At 39.9% G+C, this 19,539-nt stretch overlaps 1 protein-coding gene across 1 annotated transcript; it reads right to left on the reverse strand.

Annotated features, from left to right (window-relative positions):
• Positions 1 to 244: 244 nt before the first annotated feature.
• mych (myelocytomatosis oncogene homolog) lies at positions 245 to 5,460 on the reverse strand. Its single transcript, XM_088337654.1, has 3 exons — positions 5,227 to 5,460; positions 3,489 to 4,045; positions 245 to 2,394 (listed from the first exon to the last, which is right to left on the reverse strand). Exons 2-3 carry the CDS (start codon positions 4,036 to 4,038, stop codon positions 1,853 to 1,855), a joined length of 1,092 nt encoding a protein of 363 aa, XP_088193780.1. The 5' UTR covers positions 4,039 to 4,045; positions 5,227 to 5,460; the 3' UTR covers positions 245 to 1,852.
• Positions 5,461 to 19,539: the final 14,079 nt, after the last annotated feature.

Here is a 19,539-nt window from a genome sequence, read left to right on the forward strand (position 1 = left end):
TGGAGTTAATGAAATTCAGATGACATTTCTGACTTCATCACCTCAGATTAACCAGCCTGCTGCAGAATGAAAGAGCTGGAACACCAATTCTTTAACAGCAACACCAAATTCTGTAGGCCTATTGCCAAAGGGCCCTAGACTGCAGATGCTTTCCCAACAGCTATTAATACCTTTTTGAAAGAATTCCAAAATACCAGTTATTCACATTTTAATAACTAAACTCAAAACTCAAGACACAACATGATTGATATTGAGAATTTATATTCTTGGAACTTTTAAGAAATAAAGCACAATACAAAAAAATCTGTGCATTCAAATCCAAGCAGGCACACATTATCCAAACACATTAAACAACTCCGGTTCTTTAAATTGTATCAATATTTAAAAAAAGTGCTGGTGAAAAAAAAAAAAAAATCTCAAAAATTTCAAACAGATAAACGAACCCCTGTTGAAAAGCAACCAAAAATAATTTACCATACAATAAGAAAAACATACATTAAAAAAAAAACCTTACAGTATTTCCACCACCGCCATTGAGGTGGACAGGGTCGGAAGGTTCGGGGTTCGAGGCAGAGGTAGCTTTACAAACTTATCCCTGCCGTCTGTTTTTTTCTTTTCTTCAATAAACATCCCGGGAAGATGTTGAACATCCAAAGGTTAACCAAACTGGATCACAGTAGCTACTTCCTGTTTTGATCAACAGGGAATGTCGGCAAGTGGTCCCAGCACATTTCATCAAGTGGCAGGTGCCGCTAAAAAACTGAAGCGCTGCTACAGAACAGCAACCAGAATTAAAAAAAAATAATAATAAACATAGCAAAATATCAAAAAGCAACTTTGGCGAGGTTACAGCAAACTCAAGGCCACGGGGGCCAGCAAATAAAGTGTCAAAATCATGTTCTTTGTTTCTGGGCAAAAAATGCATTTTCATTTGTTAAAAAAAATGTTTTACAAATACTAAAACCTATTTTGCTGTCCACCATAAACGTTTGACAGATTTTTGTTGTTGTACAGTGAACCCTGCAACAACACAACATCCGGACTCATTTGCAATTCGAGTAGTAAATGGGCTCCTTCATAAATAAAGCTTTGTTCAAGTTGAGTTAGAGAACGAGGACTTAAAATCTAGGTAAATAATAAGCAGGGTTCTGTCAGAAATGACTGATAAGTGGGTGGCAGTCCGTATAGATTGCAAATATGAGGGCAGCAAAATTCAACAGTTGATAAATGTGACATTACAAAAGCAAACAGTGATACAGTCGGTGGGGGGTTGGGGGGGGTTGTGTTCCATTGCCAAATATATTATAATGCCGTCGTTTTCTTTGAAAAATGAACCAAAAACGAGTTTGACACCCCCAAAAGTCATCAAAAGGCATCAAATGGCTTGATAAGGGTCAACAATACACCCAAAAGAAAGGGCCCGGAGGTGTACAGGCTGGCAACAGTGGGATTTGCTGGCTGTTATGGCTACAATACATCCTGAAATCACCACTTGCAATTGTGCAACAGTTTTTGCCTTTGGGTAACAATTCAGGATGAAGCGCCTAAATAGTCCCCCACACCCTTCGCGGCATGCCGCTGACGATGCCAGCACCTTCACCCTGAAATTTCACAAGTAAATAACAAACCTTTTGCAAGTGACCCATGTTCAAGTTTAACCAACAAGAACTGACCTCGTTTGTGTTTGTGTGGGTGTATATTCAACAGTCAGCAGTCAAGGCATCGCAATGTGGGTGCGTGTCAAGTCGAGCGCAACGTTCATATTCGTGTCGAAGCGTGCGTCTTTCCTGAAAACAAAAGATCAACTCTCTTGTACAAACAAAAATTCTCTCCTTCCCTTTCTTTGTCATTTTCAAGATTGGAAGGGCATTCGGAGTTGCTGCAGGCGAGCTTTGAGCTCCTCCTGCTTAGCTCGCAGTTTGTCCTTCTTTGCCTTCAGCCGCTGGGCGCTGTCCTCTAGACCGAGGATGCAGTCTCTGGCCTTTTTAAGGATGACCACTTTGGATGCTTTCTCGTTGTGCGACAGCTCGGGGATGTTGTCACGCAGGCGCATGAAGCAGTTCTTGAGCTCGTTGCGTCTCTGACGCTCCATCACGTTGTGTGTTCGCCGGCGCTCCTCTTCATCTTCCATGTCTGTAGAATGCCGCGATGACGTGTAGTGGTGGCGACCCGTCATTGAGGATGAAGCGTGGCAGCGGGAGCGCCTTTTTCCAGATGAGCGTGGTGGCGGGGAGACCGGGCGCGGCGCAGCATAGTTGTGCTGAAGCTGGATGTCCAAGTGGTGGCGCCGGAGAGCATTTCGTTGCTCCTCCTCCTCGTCGCGCTGGCGTTTCTGCCGGTGGGACGACGGGCTGGGCGGGGAGCGGACCACTGTCACCACATCGATCTCCTCCTCTGACATGACAAGAAACAGAACTTTAATTTAACCAGTCCGAATAAATAAGATTTTTTTTAGTAGAGTTGTGTTTTCAAAAGTAAAAGTAATTGTTTTGAGTATTTAGGGACTTGGACCGAATTTGAAACAGTTTCACTCGCGGCCGCCATCTTCTGGATTGTGTCATCTTTCCAGCCTCTGTCAAACTTCATGATTATTCATAGACTTGCTTGAATAAACTCCTTCGTCTTTCTTGGGGTTTGGGTTGGCGTTTGGACTAGAAACAGGCCATTTACCATTTTAATGCTACACTAACAAATAGAAACAATATCTGTGTATTATTTTCCCTTATGTAGGTTTTAGATCAGGGGATGGTATCATAATAAACTGGTTTGCAATATTCTGTGGTCTGTGCAGCCCTTTGAGTCTCTGTGGTTAAGGGCGTCAAAAATAAACATGACTTGACTTTGCTGAGATAGAAATGGTTAAACAAAGGCATATATAGAAGCACAGTGGAAAGTTAAAGGGCTCTCTGAACTCATTTGGGCATTGCTAACACAGACTTAAAAGAAAAAATATTTTACTTTCAACTTTAAGGGCACCTCAAACAATGCACCCCACCATCAAAGAGCAAAGTTTATGCAGAACATTTTAAACATTTCAATACTGTCCACGGTTATTTTATTTTTTAAACTTGAAAAGCAAATGTAAAAATATGTTTTGTTGGTTTTACAAAGAAAGTGCAATTTCCAAAGTTGTCCCTTATTGGTAAATACTGCATTTTTTAGGACTATAAGGTGTAAATCTTTGAAAGATTTATGGGAAAAAAGGTTTCGGTGTTATACCTAGAACTCTAAACTAAAATTTTAGACCTACTTAACTCGGGTATCATATAACTGGCCGTTGCCCTAAGCGGTTCACCACTTCCTGTGTGGTTAACAGTCAGCAATGCCAGAGAACAGCCTGAGTCATGAATGGAGTGCGCGTGCACACAGTTGGCAGTCACTGGTCAAAGCCCCACCCACTGCCTTCTACAAACTATTATGCCGGGTAGCGTGCATGCATTTGTGTGTGCACCGGAGCAGACTTCAAAGACCAGAGCAACATTTCTCACCTGAGTCACTAGACGAGTACGTGGATGTGTAAGTGGATGCATCCCCTCCCACAGAGCAGTAATCAGATGTAATTTCACTTTTCTCCTGGCTTCCCATCAGGCTCTGGCAGTCCAGCGTGGAACCGGCGAGCCCCTCAAAGATGCCGGTATCAATGTCGGACAGCAACGGACTGGAGCCCAAAACTGACGCTGCCATCTTCTCAAACGGGTTCTTGTCCGACACAAAGAAGTTCCACATGCTTTCCTCCTCCAACGTGGAGGTGGGGGTAAGGCCCCCTCCCCCACCAGCTACATCCTTGTCGTGGATGAAGCCGCAGTTCCAGTCCAGATGCATGTCTTGGTCCTCCAGCAGCATGTCTGACACAAAACTCAGTGTGTCGCCGCTCGAGAGGGGCTTTAGCCCCCCGCCGCCATCAGTTTTATCTGGGGGTGACTGCGGAGGAGTTGGCAGCGACTGGAGGTCCTTCATCAGAGTTTGGCAGAACTCTTCATCAAAGAGTAGCGGCTCGGTGTCAAGCCAGTCTGGAGACTGAGAAAAGCTTTGCAACATCTTGCAACTGCAGACCAAAAGAAAAATAAATCAGAGTTAAGATCCAGCCAGGAACGTTAATCCTAGAAAACCCAATGCTTACAAAATCTACTCTGAGCTGGGGATGCCTTATATTCATGTTTACATCAAAGGGGCTCCACCCTCTACTATCATGCATCAAAGTAGCCCACGCCCTTTTCTCCACACGTCACAGCAACAGCTGTAGAAAGGGGGGAAATCAAAGAGATCAAAGATAACTTTACAGTTTTTTTTTACAAATGACTAAAAAGGTAAAAAAAAAAATCACAGCCTTGTCTTTGAACAAAATATAATCTGGGACCAAACGAACACATTCCACTTGTCTGCAGGGCGTGGGGGTCATGTCACAATCACGTGCTGCGCTTGCATGCTCGGCGTGGACAACAAAGCCACACAGTGTGCTGCATTCACTTTACACTTATTCTGTGTGTTTGAACATGCAGATTGCGTTATATCTGCACCCAGGAGTAAATTGAATTGCATGTATTGTCATCGATATCAACGTTGTGTGCAACGAGATAAGACAATGCATTCCAGGGCAAACATCCACTAAGGACTTCAAAGAGACAAGTAAAATAACAGACTGTCCTAAATTACAACAATGTAATGCAATGAAATAATCGTGCATTTGCATTACCCAATCCACAGAGATGCAACAACGAAGCGGTTGCATCACGAAACGAAGCCTATGTTTACCAAAAAGGATGCAGCGGGTGAATTACAAAGAAGCAACCATTCTAAGTACACCTTCAAAGAGGGTTTGGCCGCTGCAGCGAGTTACAGAACGTCCCAATGCATTCAGATGGGAGACACGTGTGTCTCTTTCAAGTACCAGAATTAACTTGTAATTGCAAACACCCACACCGATGTCATTTCACGCACAATCCACAAACATAGCCTGGGAATTTGTTTGCAGGACTAACGTGAAGACGATAAAACTTAGTCGAGGTGAGAAACGTGAACATTCCCTAACGTAATCCCGGCGACACCCAGTGGCGACACATTTTTAAAGGGTCTCAATGGCGGTTCGCATTTAACCCCACGCCGGTCGCACAACGAGTTTCCACGCAGGCGAAAATTCCACTGAAATAGTTTGTATCGCAAAGCGCCGGTTGTCGTCATATGCACTTAAAGGTTAATGGCTTTAAGGACATAAAAGAGGCATCTTACCGATAGTTGTGCTTTCAAAGAGATTTCAGTCAAGTAAAGGAAAGAAGCGCCAAATTGGTAAAAGTCCAGTTGTAAGCAAACAGCTGGGGAATGCGACGACTAATCCGCAGCAAAAACGAGGAGCTTTCTGGGAAAGTTGAACCGGCAACTGCGGAGCATGTTTCGACGCAGGCTGTTTCGACCACCCGACTAGATTTTAGCACGCTTAGTGGGTGTGGCCGGCGCGGCCGCAGTGCATTTATGGGCGCGGTTCGACAGTGTTCCTCCGCGAGGAAAAACCGCGCCAAAACGGCACCGGCGACAAACTGGGTTATAGGTGATTGATACATCTTTGACATAAATCGCTCTTTTTGTTTAGTCCCAGCGGAAAAAACGAGACGAGAGGCAGCACCGGCGAATTGATCGCTCGACGTGGATCTATCTCACGTCACCAGCGCAAGGATACAAGGCGCAAACTGTGATTCAAGGAAAAGGATGGCGGTAAAAGTGAGAGCTTTTACACACGTGGCCTGAGGAGAGAAGCCGGGTGTCTCCCTGCCTGTCTCTCTCGCTGCCTGTCTGCCGCTCTCTAACGACTGCCTGACTCGTTCGTTGCGATTTAAAGAGCCAGTACTCGAACTGCCAATGCAATCTTGCATGTGATATGATTTAAATAAACACCGCGTAGGAGACCCCTGGAATAAATAAATACATAAAAGAGCACCGCAAAAAAGACGTGTTTTTGCGGTCCCTATACCACCAACATGAATGTAACATTTTGCACAAAATAAGTTGACAATTAGAAGAAATCCACTATTTTACTAAATTACAATAGTATTTAATTTTCACCATACAACACAGGTGTAAAACATGCGGCCCGTGGCCCGGATCAGGCCCATCAAGGGTCTCTTTCTTTTTGTCTGTCTTTCTTTCTTTTATCTTAAGCTCTTTCTTTTTAGCCTAAGCTATTTCTCTTTCATCTACTAGACTGACCCCCATGAATTTTAAACTCATATCAACTCTGAACCTTTTTATACAAAGCAATTTTATAGTCGAGCAACTCGGAAATGAATGAATGTTAATAGTTTCTATTGTATTTTTTTCTCTTTCTCTCTCTTCTTTCTTTTCTACTCCCCATTCCCCCTTTCTATTTCTCTTTTCTTCTTTCTTTTCATCAATCTTATTTATCGTATCCTTTTCTTTCTATACAAATAAACATGACTTGACTTGACTCCTTTCTTTTTTTCTTTCTTTCTTGTTCTCACTCTCTCTTATCTCACATTCTTTCCTTCTTTCTTTCTCTTTTATTTTCTAAACTGGCCCCTGTGAATTTTAAACTCATTTCAACTTTGAACCTTTTTAAACTAAGCAATTTTAAGGTTAAGCCACTCAGAAATTAATGTTATGAGTTTCTATTGTAAAATGTTTCTCTCTCTTTTCTCTTTCTCTCTTCTTTCTTTTCTTCTCTCCTTTCCCCCTTTTCTATTTCAATTTTCTTCTTTCTTTCATCATTCTTTTATTAATTGTATCCTTTTTTTCTGTCTTTCTCTTTTCTCTTTCATCTACTAGACTGGCCCCTGTGAACTTTAAACTCATTTCAACTTTGAACCTTTTTAAACTAAGCACTTTGGGAAGTCTTCTTTGACTTGAAAAGCGCTATATAAAATGCAGATCATTTAATTTCATAAACTAAGCAATTTTAAAGTCAAGCAACTCAGAAATGAATGAATGTTATGAGTTTCTATTGTGAAAAGTTAACATTTTTCCAAATGATCTTTGTTTTTTCCTACAATCGAACACACCAACTGTTGATTGCAGATGTAGGAAATTTAGCCAGTATCTTTCAAAGCTGATTTGTTGCTTTATACCAGAGGTGTCAATCTAATACAATTCATCCGGCCTCATGGTTGAAAAAACATTCTCACAGGGGCCAGACGGGTAAATTAATGGCACAAAAAATGGGTCTTAGCTGGAGGACTGGAGGTGTTTTTGTCAGCCTCACAATTGAATTATGAATCAGGAGTGTAAGATTTGATTCTAAAATGATTATTGACTTTTTTTTACCCCTAAGTATTGTTTTCTTCACCAAGATTTTATCTCGAGTAGTGTTAATGAATCAACTGTAAGTTGTTTTAAAACAAGCAACACAACAATTTAATCCATTTCCACTAAAGTCAACTGAACTCTTGTGCTGACGTTACTACATTGTCCCAGAAAAGTACCTGTGAGATATTTGTTACTTCCTGAACACTAAAAAATGAAAATGATTCATTAAAAGTACAATTCATTGAAATTCAGATCTTTTCATCAAGCATGATTGCATGCAGTTTCTGTATGTCTTATTTTGAAGGTTGGGAATAACACCATCGTAACGGTGTATTTTTTTTTCAGTAACAGGGTAATATAATTCATTACTTTTTCCGCCATTACGATGCCGGTAACGTTACTGACGGTCAAAAGTGGTGCGTTACGTTTTTGTGCGCATTTATGTACATTTTATGTTTTTACGTACATTTTTTGCGTGTTTACGTACATTTTTGTGTGTTTTTATGTACGTTTTTGCCAATTTTTACGTACGCTTTTTGCATTTTTATGTACTTTTTCGTGCGTGTTTGTGTACACGCTGTTTGTTATTTTGTGATATTGTTTAATGTTTATTTTGCGTACTTCAAGTATTGAATAAATCTGTTGCTGCTGAGGTGCAATAATTATTACAGGGTTCTATAACACAACTACCCGTCTGTTCTCTATTCAACTGACTTGAATACTGTTTAGAAAATTTAAAATTATTTGACATACAACTTTTTTTTCTTAGATAACTGAAATAGTTACTTTCCCTGGTAATTAGTTACTTTTTCTATAAAGTAATTCAGTTCCTAACTTACTTTGTGTAAGAAATAGTGAGTAACTATAACTAATGAGTGTTTGTGTAAATGGGTTTGGGTAAAGCACATTGTAAAGTGCTTTGGAGGTCTTCAGTGACTTGAAAAGCGCTATATAAATGCATATTTTTGAAATAACCTGCCCAAAACTGCTTATTTATCAGGAAGATGTCAAACTAAAATTGTTCAATGTAGTTCAAATAAATGACAATTGAATAAAGATATTGTGAAATTGCTTTATCAACTTTTACATGACTAATGAAACTGAGATAATATGGCATTCTCTAAGCCCCAAAGAAATCAGTTTTGGAAAAGAATAAAAGATTTGAAATATCAGTTGGCCTTTTTAAGCCACAAGTAGTACTAAATACAATCTCGTCTTTGATGCCTCTTAAGCTTTGGCCTCGACCTCTTGAGTGACATATGTGACACGAAAAATCTCACAGAAATGAAGGTATAAACTGTATCTTGAGTAAATATCTTTGTCATCAAAGTGAAATCCGACCTCGACTACCACATCATCTCAAAACATCAAAGAAAGACACACAGAAAAACACACAAAACTAAATTTAACACCTAAAGAATAAATGTTTACACTACCCCAGTGAATATATATTCTTTGTTTACAGAGTGTAAAAACACTGAACGTAGAGTTATATTTTCAGACTTCATTTGACAGTGCTGTCTCCTATTACCAGCACCTCTGAACACAATAATTTTTGAGTTTAATTTGCTATAACAATCTTGCTCGCTATACGAAGGAAAATCATGTTCACGAGCAGTACCAGAGGCTACCACTAGAGACAGCTCACCCTTCGAGACTGCTCGCTCCCGGCATCACTCGTCTAATTTGCACGTGCAAACTACTACAGACAAAAACTAAAAAATGACCTTAAAACACAACAAGAAACCTATTTACTCACCTTATTTCAGAATAGGCAGAATTATTTGCCAATTTAAGCAATTTAGAATAGAATAGACCTTTATTGTCGTTGTTACAAAATGGGTTAACATATTGTGACAACGAAATTGGGCATGACACTCCAGTTTCACACACTCACGGTGAGGTAAAGAATCCAAGAAGATAAGGAACAGAGAAGATAAGGTTATAAAACAAGGAGGATAAGGTTATAGTTATAATTTACACAGTATTTACACAAACTTTTAACAGTAGCCCTCTATTAGTGCTTATGTGCACTGAACATTGAGTTAATTTTACTTCGATAATAAATATTTTTTTACACTGCCCTAAGGAATGTTAGTCGGGTTTTTCACTGGGGGAAGAGTCCCATCCTTTGTGTTTTTAAAATTCAACAATGAAGAGTTTTGAGTTAAGAGATAACTTGCGCAATATAAATGATATTTAAAGGTGGGGTGAGTAGTTTGAGGTGTCCTTCAATAATTTAGATGTTAAATATTTTTTCTATTAAGTATGCGTTAACAATCTCCAAATGAATTTAAAGAGCCCCTTATGCCTTATTTTCCACTGGAGCTATCTGCTTTTAGCTTACTTTTAACAAAGCTGCACCAGGCGGAACACATTAGGTAGGAGGAATGGGTTTTTTGGGAACTGTGGAGTGACATCATGCTCGCTCCCGCGAGATTTTGTTTTGTTTTATTTGTTAGTGTTGCATAAAAATGGTGAAAGTAAGAAAGGGCCTTCTTCAAGTAAAGTCTAAAGGTCAACCCAAACACTAGGAAAGATTGGAAAAGAACAATTTATTCGAGCACATTTAAAAAATGCACGTACTTGCACGTGCATCATGAACGAGCTGACTGAGACTAAAAAAACTAAAATTCTGTACATCACCTTTAATACTATTTTCTTTATTCAATTAATAAGGTTCTTTTTAAATTTACTCTTACCTAGGGTTGGATGACACAAAACCACAATATCATACATGACAATGAGAGAAAATAAGACGTTTTGATTTTGATTTTTATTTCCAGACCAGAGAGAAACATAGAATGCCGTCCAAAAATATCGAGTTAAAATGGTAAAAATATAATGATATTGTTTGTAAAACATAGATGCCTGCATGTATATATATTTATTAGTTGCATATTGTCACTGCTATTCTAAAAAAACATATCTTCAATTTTCAATCTTCCATTGTATAGGCCTTTGTCCTTTATTTATTGCCAAGGTAGATACAGAAAAATACTCCATTCATTATCTGCACCGCTTATCCTCAGTAGGGTGGCGGGGTTGCTGGAGCCCATCCCAGCTATCTCCGGGCAGTGGGCAGGGGACACCCTGAATTGGTTGGCAGCTAGTCGCAGGGCACACATAATAATAATATAATAGACACACAACTCACTTGCTTAATCACACCGAAGGACAATTTAGACCGTCCGTTTAACTGGATATGCATGTTTTTAGAATATTGGAATAAACCGTGGTGCCCAGAGGAACAAGCACGGGGAGAACATGCAAACTCCACACAGGAAGGCTGCTAGCTGGATTTGAACCCATGACCTCAGAACTGACCACAGACACGCTAACCACTCAGCTGCCATGCTGCCCACAGAAAAATGAAATCATGATTTTTCCCTCTCGACCCCTTTGCTTCAATACGGCCTCGACACAAAAACACTGCCTACCCTTGACTTAAGACATTTAGCGTAATTTCTATCTTCTGTTTTTCTCTTTAATAGTGTACTGCACCATTTTGTTGATCATTGAAAGCACAGGGTAACATTCTTTAAGACATGTATTTCTCTTTCTTCCTTCTGTGGGACTGAAAACGAGTCCACCTTCGTCCTAATTTCTTTCACTTTGCTCCACATTTCTTTTTTCTACAGTGCCTTGCAGCAGTCTAAAAAGCAGCATGGGAAGTGTGAAAGAGGTGAAGTGTGTCCAAGTTGGCATGAATCGAGCTCCCGTACCGCAGCCCCCCCTTCGGTCCTCCTTTCTCCTACTCATTACATAACGGACGGGAAACTCTGTCTTGAAACACGTGCAGGTCCGTGCGGCCAATTGGAGTGGGCCTTTCCCAGTTGCATATGAGTGCTTCAAGGAATCCTGCAAGGAGACGACAACATTGAATCTTTCACTCCACAAATACACACAAATGCCAATTTTAACATGTAATGCACCAAAAATATTTTACCCTTTTTTCTAATCAATAAAAGGGGTACAAAAAATAATGTTGACAACTTTATGACTATTTTGCCATTTTGCCGTGATAAATAAAGCAAACTACCATATTTTCTGGACTATAAGGCGCACCCAAAAACCTCAAATTGACCAGACATTTGAACTTAAGATCCAGTGCGCCTTGTGTACAGAAAAAATTGGAAATGCATACCGGTGTTTTATCCTATTTGAGCAATTATTGATCAGTCGATACTTAGCGCTGATCACACTTGCAAAATCATGGCGGCAACAGGGACTGAACCCGGTAAAAGCCCCAAATTCTACCCACCTTACTCTTACCATAGATGATATAGAAAAAGGCGATAGGTCTTATCTTATTATCACATTATGACAGAATTTCCTGTCATGGGGCCGAATACAAATGTAGAAACAGAAAGTGATTAAAATTCGTTATAAAATGTTTTTTCACTTTTTCTTAGCTAATACAATGCCTGGTAAGTGTCATGAATAATACATTCTGCCATTCGTTTATTTAGGGCGACCAAATTACTTCCCTCGATGACTTTATCTTCATTCACTTTATAATCTCGTGCTCTTCGTAAAGATACAGCGATACAATACTGTATTTCAGTGGTCCCCAACCTTTTCTGTACCACGGACCGGTTTAATGTCTGACAATATTCTCGTGGCCCGGCCCAATAACAACATCAAAAACGCGGTAGGTGTGATGATGACACAATTCCTAAAGCTTTTTCACGTATCGATTGTTTCCCTAGCATTCCAGTGGATAGGTTTTGCCAACCCGATCCGGGTTCAATTCTAATTGCATCTAATTTTTGCAATTGTGATCAGTGATATACATCGACTGATCAATTGATGCTCAAATATCGTACTTATTTATTTTTTCGTCCAACCCTAACCCATACTGTAGTTTTACTTCTATAAGGATTATAGTCCGGTGCACCTTATTTATGAAAAATATCTCACAAGACTAATTTTTGGGAGTGCGCCTTATAATACAGTGCGGCTTATACTGCAGAAAATACAGTATTTGATTTTTGTACATTGGAAAAAACATGAGAATAAAACAACCAGAGCATCAGAGGATTCAGACATAAAAAAAAAACGAAATGGTGTGGTATTGAGAAATATATAAGTTATACAAGGATGTGCTTGGAGATTCTGCTAAGTTGTAACAATAGTGCAATCAAAATAGTGCATTGCATCAATTGTGCAATGAAAACAAGTGCAATAATATTTAGCAGCGACAAAATTGCCTAACCAGTCATTACTTTTTAACACAACCGGGCAAGATATAAAGTAATATAAAGACGTCAGTGCTTGTTTAAGGTGGTGATCGCTGCGGGAAAGATATTGTCTCTAAACCTGTTAGTTCTTAATTTGGGAGACATGTAACGTTTGCGGGAGCGCTGCTAGTCAAAGAGGTGGTAGCCACGGTGAGAGGAGTCCTTTATAATGATGTTGGTTCTGTTGAGGTATCACAAGTTGGCAATGTCCCCCTGACAGGGCAGAGAGCAGCCAAAGATTTTCTGGGCTGTGTTGATTACTCTGTAAGTTTTTCTTTGCAAATATTTTCATCATAACATTGTTTTTTCATCTTTTTTTCCCCTACAAGTCTTTTAGGTATTTATTACATGTTTATCTTGGAGGGCCATGTCTAATCTCATCCTAGACACAGTTCACTATTTTGTTGTCAATGACAACGAGCTCTGTTGTGGGCAAAGAGCTGGACAGCCTAACAACAGTAGCTGAGAGACAGGCACTGAAAAAGCTGAGGTCAATCATGGACAATCCATCGCATCCGCTTCACAGCATTATCTCCGGACAGAAGAGCAGTTTCAGTGACAGACTGCTGTCACTGTCTTGTACTACGGACAGACTGAAGAGATCTTTTCTTCCTCATGCCATGCGGCTCTTTAACTCCACCCGGCAGAGTAAAGGCCCACATTAAACCACACCACCTACATTGGATATTACCGAATCTTACTGCATTATGTGTTCTGTGTAGCACTATTTAGTTACTCTATATAACATGCTAAAGTGGGCATTTGCACGTCACACTGGGTATTTGTATATTGTATTCTTTTGGCTTTATTATTGTATTGTTCTCAGCTCAGGGATGCTGCTGGAAATGTGAATTTCCCTTAGGGGATGAATAAAGTATCTATCTATCTATCTATCTATCTATCTATCTATCTATCTATCTATCTATCTATCTATCTATCTATCTATCTATCTATCTATCTATCTATCTATCTATCTATCTATCTATCTATCTATCTATCTATCTATCTATCTATCTATCTATCTATCTATCTATCTATCTATCTATCTATCTATCTATCTATCTATCTATCTATCTATCTATCTATCTATCTATCTATCTATCTATCTATCTATCTATCTATCTATCTATCTATCTATCTATCTATCTATTAAGGACAATTGTATTCTAAACTGGAACGCCTGGAAAAAAAAAACTCGGGCACGGGGAGAAAATACAAACTCAACAAAAGGAGCCTCCCTGTTGTCAGTTGGAATTGAACCCAGGACCTCTAGAATCTAGGGCTTTATTATTGTATTGTTCTCAGCTCAGGGATGCTGCTGGAAATGTGAATTTCCCTTAGGGGATGAATAAAGTATCTATCTATCTATCTATCTATCTATCTATCTATCTATCTATCTATCTATCTATCTATCTATCTATCTATCTATCTATCTATCTATCTATCTATCTATCTATCTATCTATCTATCTATCTATCTATCTATCTATCTATCTATCTATCTATCTATCTATCTATCTATCTATCTATCTATCTATCTATCTATCTATCTATCTATCTATCTATCTATCTATCTATCTATCTATCTATCTATCTATCTATCTATCTATCTATCTATCTATCTATCTATCTATCTATCTATCTATCTATCTATCTATCTATCTATCTATCTATCTATTAAGGACAATTGTATTCTAAACTGGAACGCCTGGAAAAAAAAAACTCGGGCACGGGGAGAAAATACAAACTCAACAAAAGGAGCCTCCCTGTTGTCAGTTGGAATTGAACCCAGGACCTCTAGAATCTAGGGGGCATGCTACTGTGCCCCATGTAATGATCAGTTACACAAAATCAAGACATCAAAAATGATGCTCCCTTAACCGCCAGGGTCGTCTGGGCACCACCTTCTGTGGTGTATCTTGGGCAAGTACAGCCTGGCAGGGCCTATCCCTCTCCAGGCTGTTTTTTGGTAGGGGTTTGCTCCCCTACACAAAACAGATAGACGGGCTTCCATGGTTACCAGTAGCAGGGAAATTGTAAATGGTAAATGGTCTGCATTCATATAGCATTTTTCAAGCCTCCTGATGTCACTTAGATACAGCAACTTCATCATCTGTTCGCCGTTGTCGGCGGTGTAAAGCGTCATAATTTAAACGCATTGTTGCCTGTTGTGTTTTACACATAGTTTTTATTGATTGCATTTTTATGTTTAATACTGTTTTAGAATTACCGTAGTATCTTGACCTTATTGTATCTGAACAATTTTAAAAAGAAGCTTTGTATATGCTCCAGGACACAACACATCCATATTATTTGGTACGCCATTCATGCGCTTGGTGTGTGATACGCACGCGTAGCTAACAATTGGTATTATAGTATCATATAAAACCATCAAGGCCATAATTGCTGCCTTCTATCTAGGGAGTTTGGCACGTGGAAGCTATTTCTGCTGGGTGCAAATGCGTCTTTCTATTTCTCCCTACAGCATCAAATGTAACCCAAGCCTTCCAATTAAAGATACGTTCCATATTTGTGATGCAGTAAAGGGCAGGAGGTGTGGGGTTGAAGGTGGGGGCAGGGAAGACGAGTAAGGGGGGTTGGGATGGTCTGTATTACAAAGAATGCCGGTCAAGAAGTGGGTTAATGTGCCATCTACAGGCTGCCTGGCAGAGCGACTGATTCACCGGCTCTGTTCAGTAACAACTGGCGTAATGTGCCGGCATTCTGGCGAATTCCGTGTTTACTGCGCCTGGAGTGAATCTGCCTTTGCTCATGAGATCCATTTGCGTCTGGCTCGGTCTATCTCAGCATGACACAACACATCCTTTGTTAATGACGGCTTGTGATGGGAGTAACTAAAACCACATGCAGTAGTAACAAGAGGAAGGTTTGGGGTTCGAGTTGGGACTAGGGGTCACGGCTCATGGCATCACAAACATCTTTTTTGGGAAAAGCTATAATGAAAAAGTGTGCTTTTGAAATAGTAAAACTATTAAAACAATTGTAATATATGCATATTTTGAATGGAATTTCTTTTCTATTGGTTAAAAAAAATCTGGTTTGTTCTTCTCTCTCACTCCGCCACCAGCTGAACAGCTGCAAAGGACAGGAAAAGAAATGTATGAGGTTAGCATCAAACCTATAATATGGAATATAAGTGCATCTTGAGTCTTGATTAAATCACTTCCATTGAGGTTGTAGATCTTATCTTGGGGGAGGGGGGCAGAGCATTCCACAGCACCAGGGCCCGAAAGGAGGACGCTCTCGAGTCTGCAAATTTCTTCTTGGCTCTTGGCTCTGGAAACACAGAGTCTCCTTGTCTTTGTGCTCGTTTGTTGCCTTCCTTGTCACATCCCAAGTACTCTTGTTTAAACCTGGTGTTCTTTCAGTGTACCGAACCATTGCCTACTTTTCCGGATCACACGTACTGCCTGGCAAACTCTTGGACTGTTACCTTCGCTAATTGAGTTTACTGGACCTCCGACTCTAGCCTCAATCTTGACAAGGAGTGTTGCCTTGCTAGTTGACTTCCCGTTTTCTGAAACCTGTCCGGATAAAAACATCCATTGCTACCTATTACTGCACTTTGTCTCTGCCCCACCCTCAGTGGGTTCTTGTCACACAGCTCCACTGGAATAAAAAGGACAACTTGAGTCCATTTACAACGTCTTGATTTTTTTACACTGGGAAATTTCAGCTCACTAATTATTTTTTCCTTTGGTGTAAACAAAATATTTAACAGAAATGTATACATTGATTATTGTTGAATATTATTCACAAGATCCTGTCAGTCTTCGTTGTCTGATTGAATGATACTTAGATTTTTTTTTTTTTTTTCCAAATGGACACATTTTGGAGAGGAGAAAGCAGAAGGTGCTTGGTTTTTGGAGCTATTGGACATGCCTAGAAATGATTGGAATTTCTCATCAGAAGTTAGGTTCTCTCCTGTTCTTCTCATTTTTAAGTGTCTACTAAACTATAAAGTGATCAGGTCATTAATAGTAAGTTAAATTAAAGATTTGAGGTCAGAGTAAATACCAGAACATTTAAAGTGGTACAAGCCATAGCGGTTAGCAGTATTGTAATGTTAAAAATTCGTAACTACCCTCTGAAGTAATTTTAACACCCATAGTAAATTTAGATGATAAATTTAGTCGCATCTCTAAGGATGATACTCTCCAACTGGCCCATTTGACCAGCCTGCCAAGTGTGCAAGTACGAATGCCTCAAGAACTGCAGGATCTGCATTTGCACTGTGCTCAATATGTGCTAACATTTTGAATTCAGCCAATTATCTCTGACATGAAAAACTATCAATCCGTGCAGGTGTCCCTTTAGAAATGAAGTATGATTCTGAAAAAAAAAAATCAGATTTAACATTTCACAGGATTTTTGAGGATCTCCGAGGGTAACTGTTTGAATCGGGTCAGATTAAGTGTTAGTTTTGGGTCAGGCATAGAAAAAAGTTATGGTTTGACCTGTTTCTAATAATCAAATCTGGAGTAACTCAGCGAGTCTTACTTATTACATTTCAAATGTGGACCTGGCACATCATTCATTTTTGTTCCTCCTTGCATATGACACCCTCTGGGTGACGATCATCATTAGAATGGGGGTTGGATTTAATGGCCATGAGTTATATGGTATCATTATAGGTAGAATTTAATTTAGGGTAGGGGTGAGGCTCAAAACCAAGTAGTAGTCAATCTAGCTTCATCATTCATTCTCACAACGGACCCAAGAAATGTTGGAACTGGGTGAAGCTGTGAACCTGATGACCTATTTGTAACAGGACACATATGTGGGTGGGGTGGGATTACAGTCATATAGTGTATTTGTATGTGTGTGACTGTGTACCCACCCCCCAATAGTGATCTCGTCCTTATTAGGACTCTCTGGTCGGTCTTCCTGCGTTATGCTTTAATTAGACTGCAACGTCTAACTTGGCTCGAGAGCAGAAAGCTGAGAGCAGGGAAGATGTCCATTCAACCTGGCTATGGGAATTGAATGCATTAATAAATAGGGCTGGGTTTCGTCTTCCGGATAGATGTGGAATTAGGGTTAAGACTGTTTGAATTCGAAAGTTAAGCTCCCAGTCAAAAGAGGATTCTTTCATTGAGTACTTTAGTGATAAAAGGTAATACATCCCTGAGATTTTTTTCTTAAAATTCTCTAATAATTCCACATTTTTGGACCATATAAGTGCTCACTGTTTAAAACTTTTTAGCACTTTTACACCTCATAGCAAGTTCGAGTGCACGCTCATCCATCAATTTTCTGCGCCGCTATTCTCAGTAGTCTCACGGGGGTGCTGGAGCTCATCCCAACCATCTTCAGGCAGTGGGCAGGGTACACCCTAATCTATTTGCCAGCCAGTCGCAGACAGACAATTCCCATGGTCATTATTACCTAGGGACAATTTGGAGTTGTAAATGAGCATGGCGTGCATGTCTTTGGAATCTGGGAGGAAACCGGTGTGCCCGGTGGAAACCCACGCATACACGGTGAGAACATGCAAACTCCACACAGGTATCCCAGTAGCTGGATTTGAACGGAGGACCTCTGAGCTGTGGGGCTGACGTGCTAACTTCTCATCCGCTGTGCCACTCAACTCAACACACAATGTGAAAATTCTGCTGACTCTGACTTTTTTGCCCGAAAAACTCAAATCAGACCATACGTCGAGCTTCCTGCCGGGACGATGTCTTCGTGCCAAGCAGATGCCGAAGGCGACTTTTATTTCGAGACAAACAGACATTTTGAACTTGACTCATGTCTGCAGCAGCATCACTTCCCTTTCAGAAAAATGGAAAATATAAAATCTGATCCAAAATATAGCCCTTTGAGAAGGTGACTCATGCCAGTGGTTCTTCACAGACTGTGAATAAGGAAAAGACTTTCAAGGGTGCATTCCAATATTTCTACATCGAGTTCAATCTGAGGAAGTTGTTTGTTGACAGTCTTGGAGGGCGATCCACCTGCGGAAGATCAGTATGTTTACATGTAGGCAACAGTCCCATTGAAATCGGACTAGAATGCATTTTGGCGAGTAACAGGACTCGAAAGCTGGTATTAATCCCTGAAAGCAACCTCGAAAGACTGCTCAAGATGGATTTAACCAGAGTCCATAAAAAATACTGGTTAGTGAATTGGTTAACTTTAGCGGCAAGCTGGAGTTCCTCTAAAGGTCATTAATGGTTTACCAGAGTAAAACAGAAATTGTCAAGCAGCGATATCCTGATTGAAGAAACTCTGAGAAATGATCACATCAGCAGATGTAAAAAGGCGAGTGACACTGAAAGGCTCTTCAAGCCTCATAAAATTGAGCAGTTAAAAACAGCAACTAGTTACTAGTTACTTCTTTTAGAAAGCAATGGTCGGTTACCCTCAGATTACTGACAACAAGAAATACCATGCTACTCTTAAAGTAACTTGTTACAAATTACTATATTTACTCACAAAGCAGCTGACCCCCTGAGACTGCTTAAAAATTGCCACTCAATAAAAAAAGAAAATGTGTACACCAACCTGTGGAAGCAGTGAACCCTTCATATATATTGGCTTGGGCAATCTTGAGAGCTTAGCGAACAGTTGGCCAAGACATTCCATATCTATTTTGTCTCAAACCGATTGAAGATCCCCCCTTCTCTATTTCTCGGTACTCTCCAAGACGTTTTCTTATTCATCGAGGAAGGGAGAATATCTACACAAGGAGGAATTCAGCGTCCTCGTACTCCGCGCTTTTAATGGCACCGCCATAACTGTATTTAGTTGTACTTCAGGGAATGTTGTTGGTGCCTCAAGGGGTTGTATGTAACAATTTGAGAGATGCAAGAGGATTGTAGTGAAATACATGTTCTTCCTTAAACAAATAGCGGAATAACCCAGTAATACACAATGTGGTAACGACAGTGGAGTTACAATATTTTCTAAAGAACATGTTACAGTACTCAATACAGAGAAAAGTAATTGCGTTTCAGGAACGCTTCCCAACATTACTTAAAGCAATGGTTCCCATTTCCTCCCTGATTGTCACTCGACATTAG

This window comes from Urocampus carinirostris, chromosome 6, assembly GCF_059441175.1.
Source record: "Urocampus carinirostris isolate Australia breed hairy pipefish chromosome 6, RoL_Ucar_1.0, whole genome shotgun sequence".
In the NCBI taxonomy this organism is placed as follows: Eukaryota; Metazoa; Chordata; class Actinopteri; order Syngnathiformes; family Syngnathidae; genus Urocampus; species Urocampus carinirostris.

Bases quoted from the DNA above. Each gene is read 5' to 3' on its own strand.
- mych (XM_088337654.1), bottom strand. From the start codon at position 4,038: ATGTTGCAAAGCTTTTCTCAGTCTCCAGACTGGCTTGACACCGAGCCG. The intron at 2,395-3,488 runs GTGAGAAATGTT...TTGTCATGTCAG, and splicing joins GTACTCGTCTAGTGACTCAG to AGGAGGAGATCGATGTGGTG.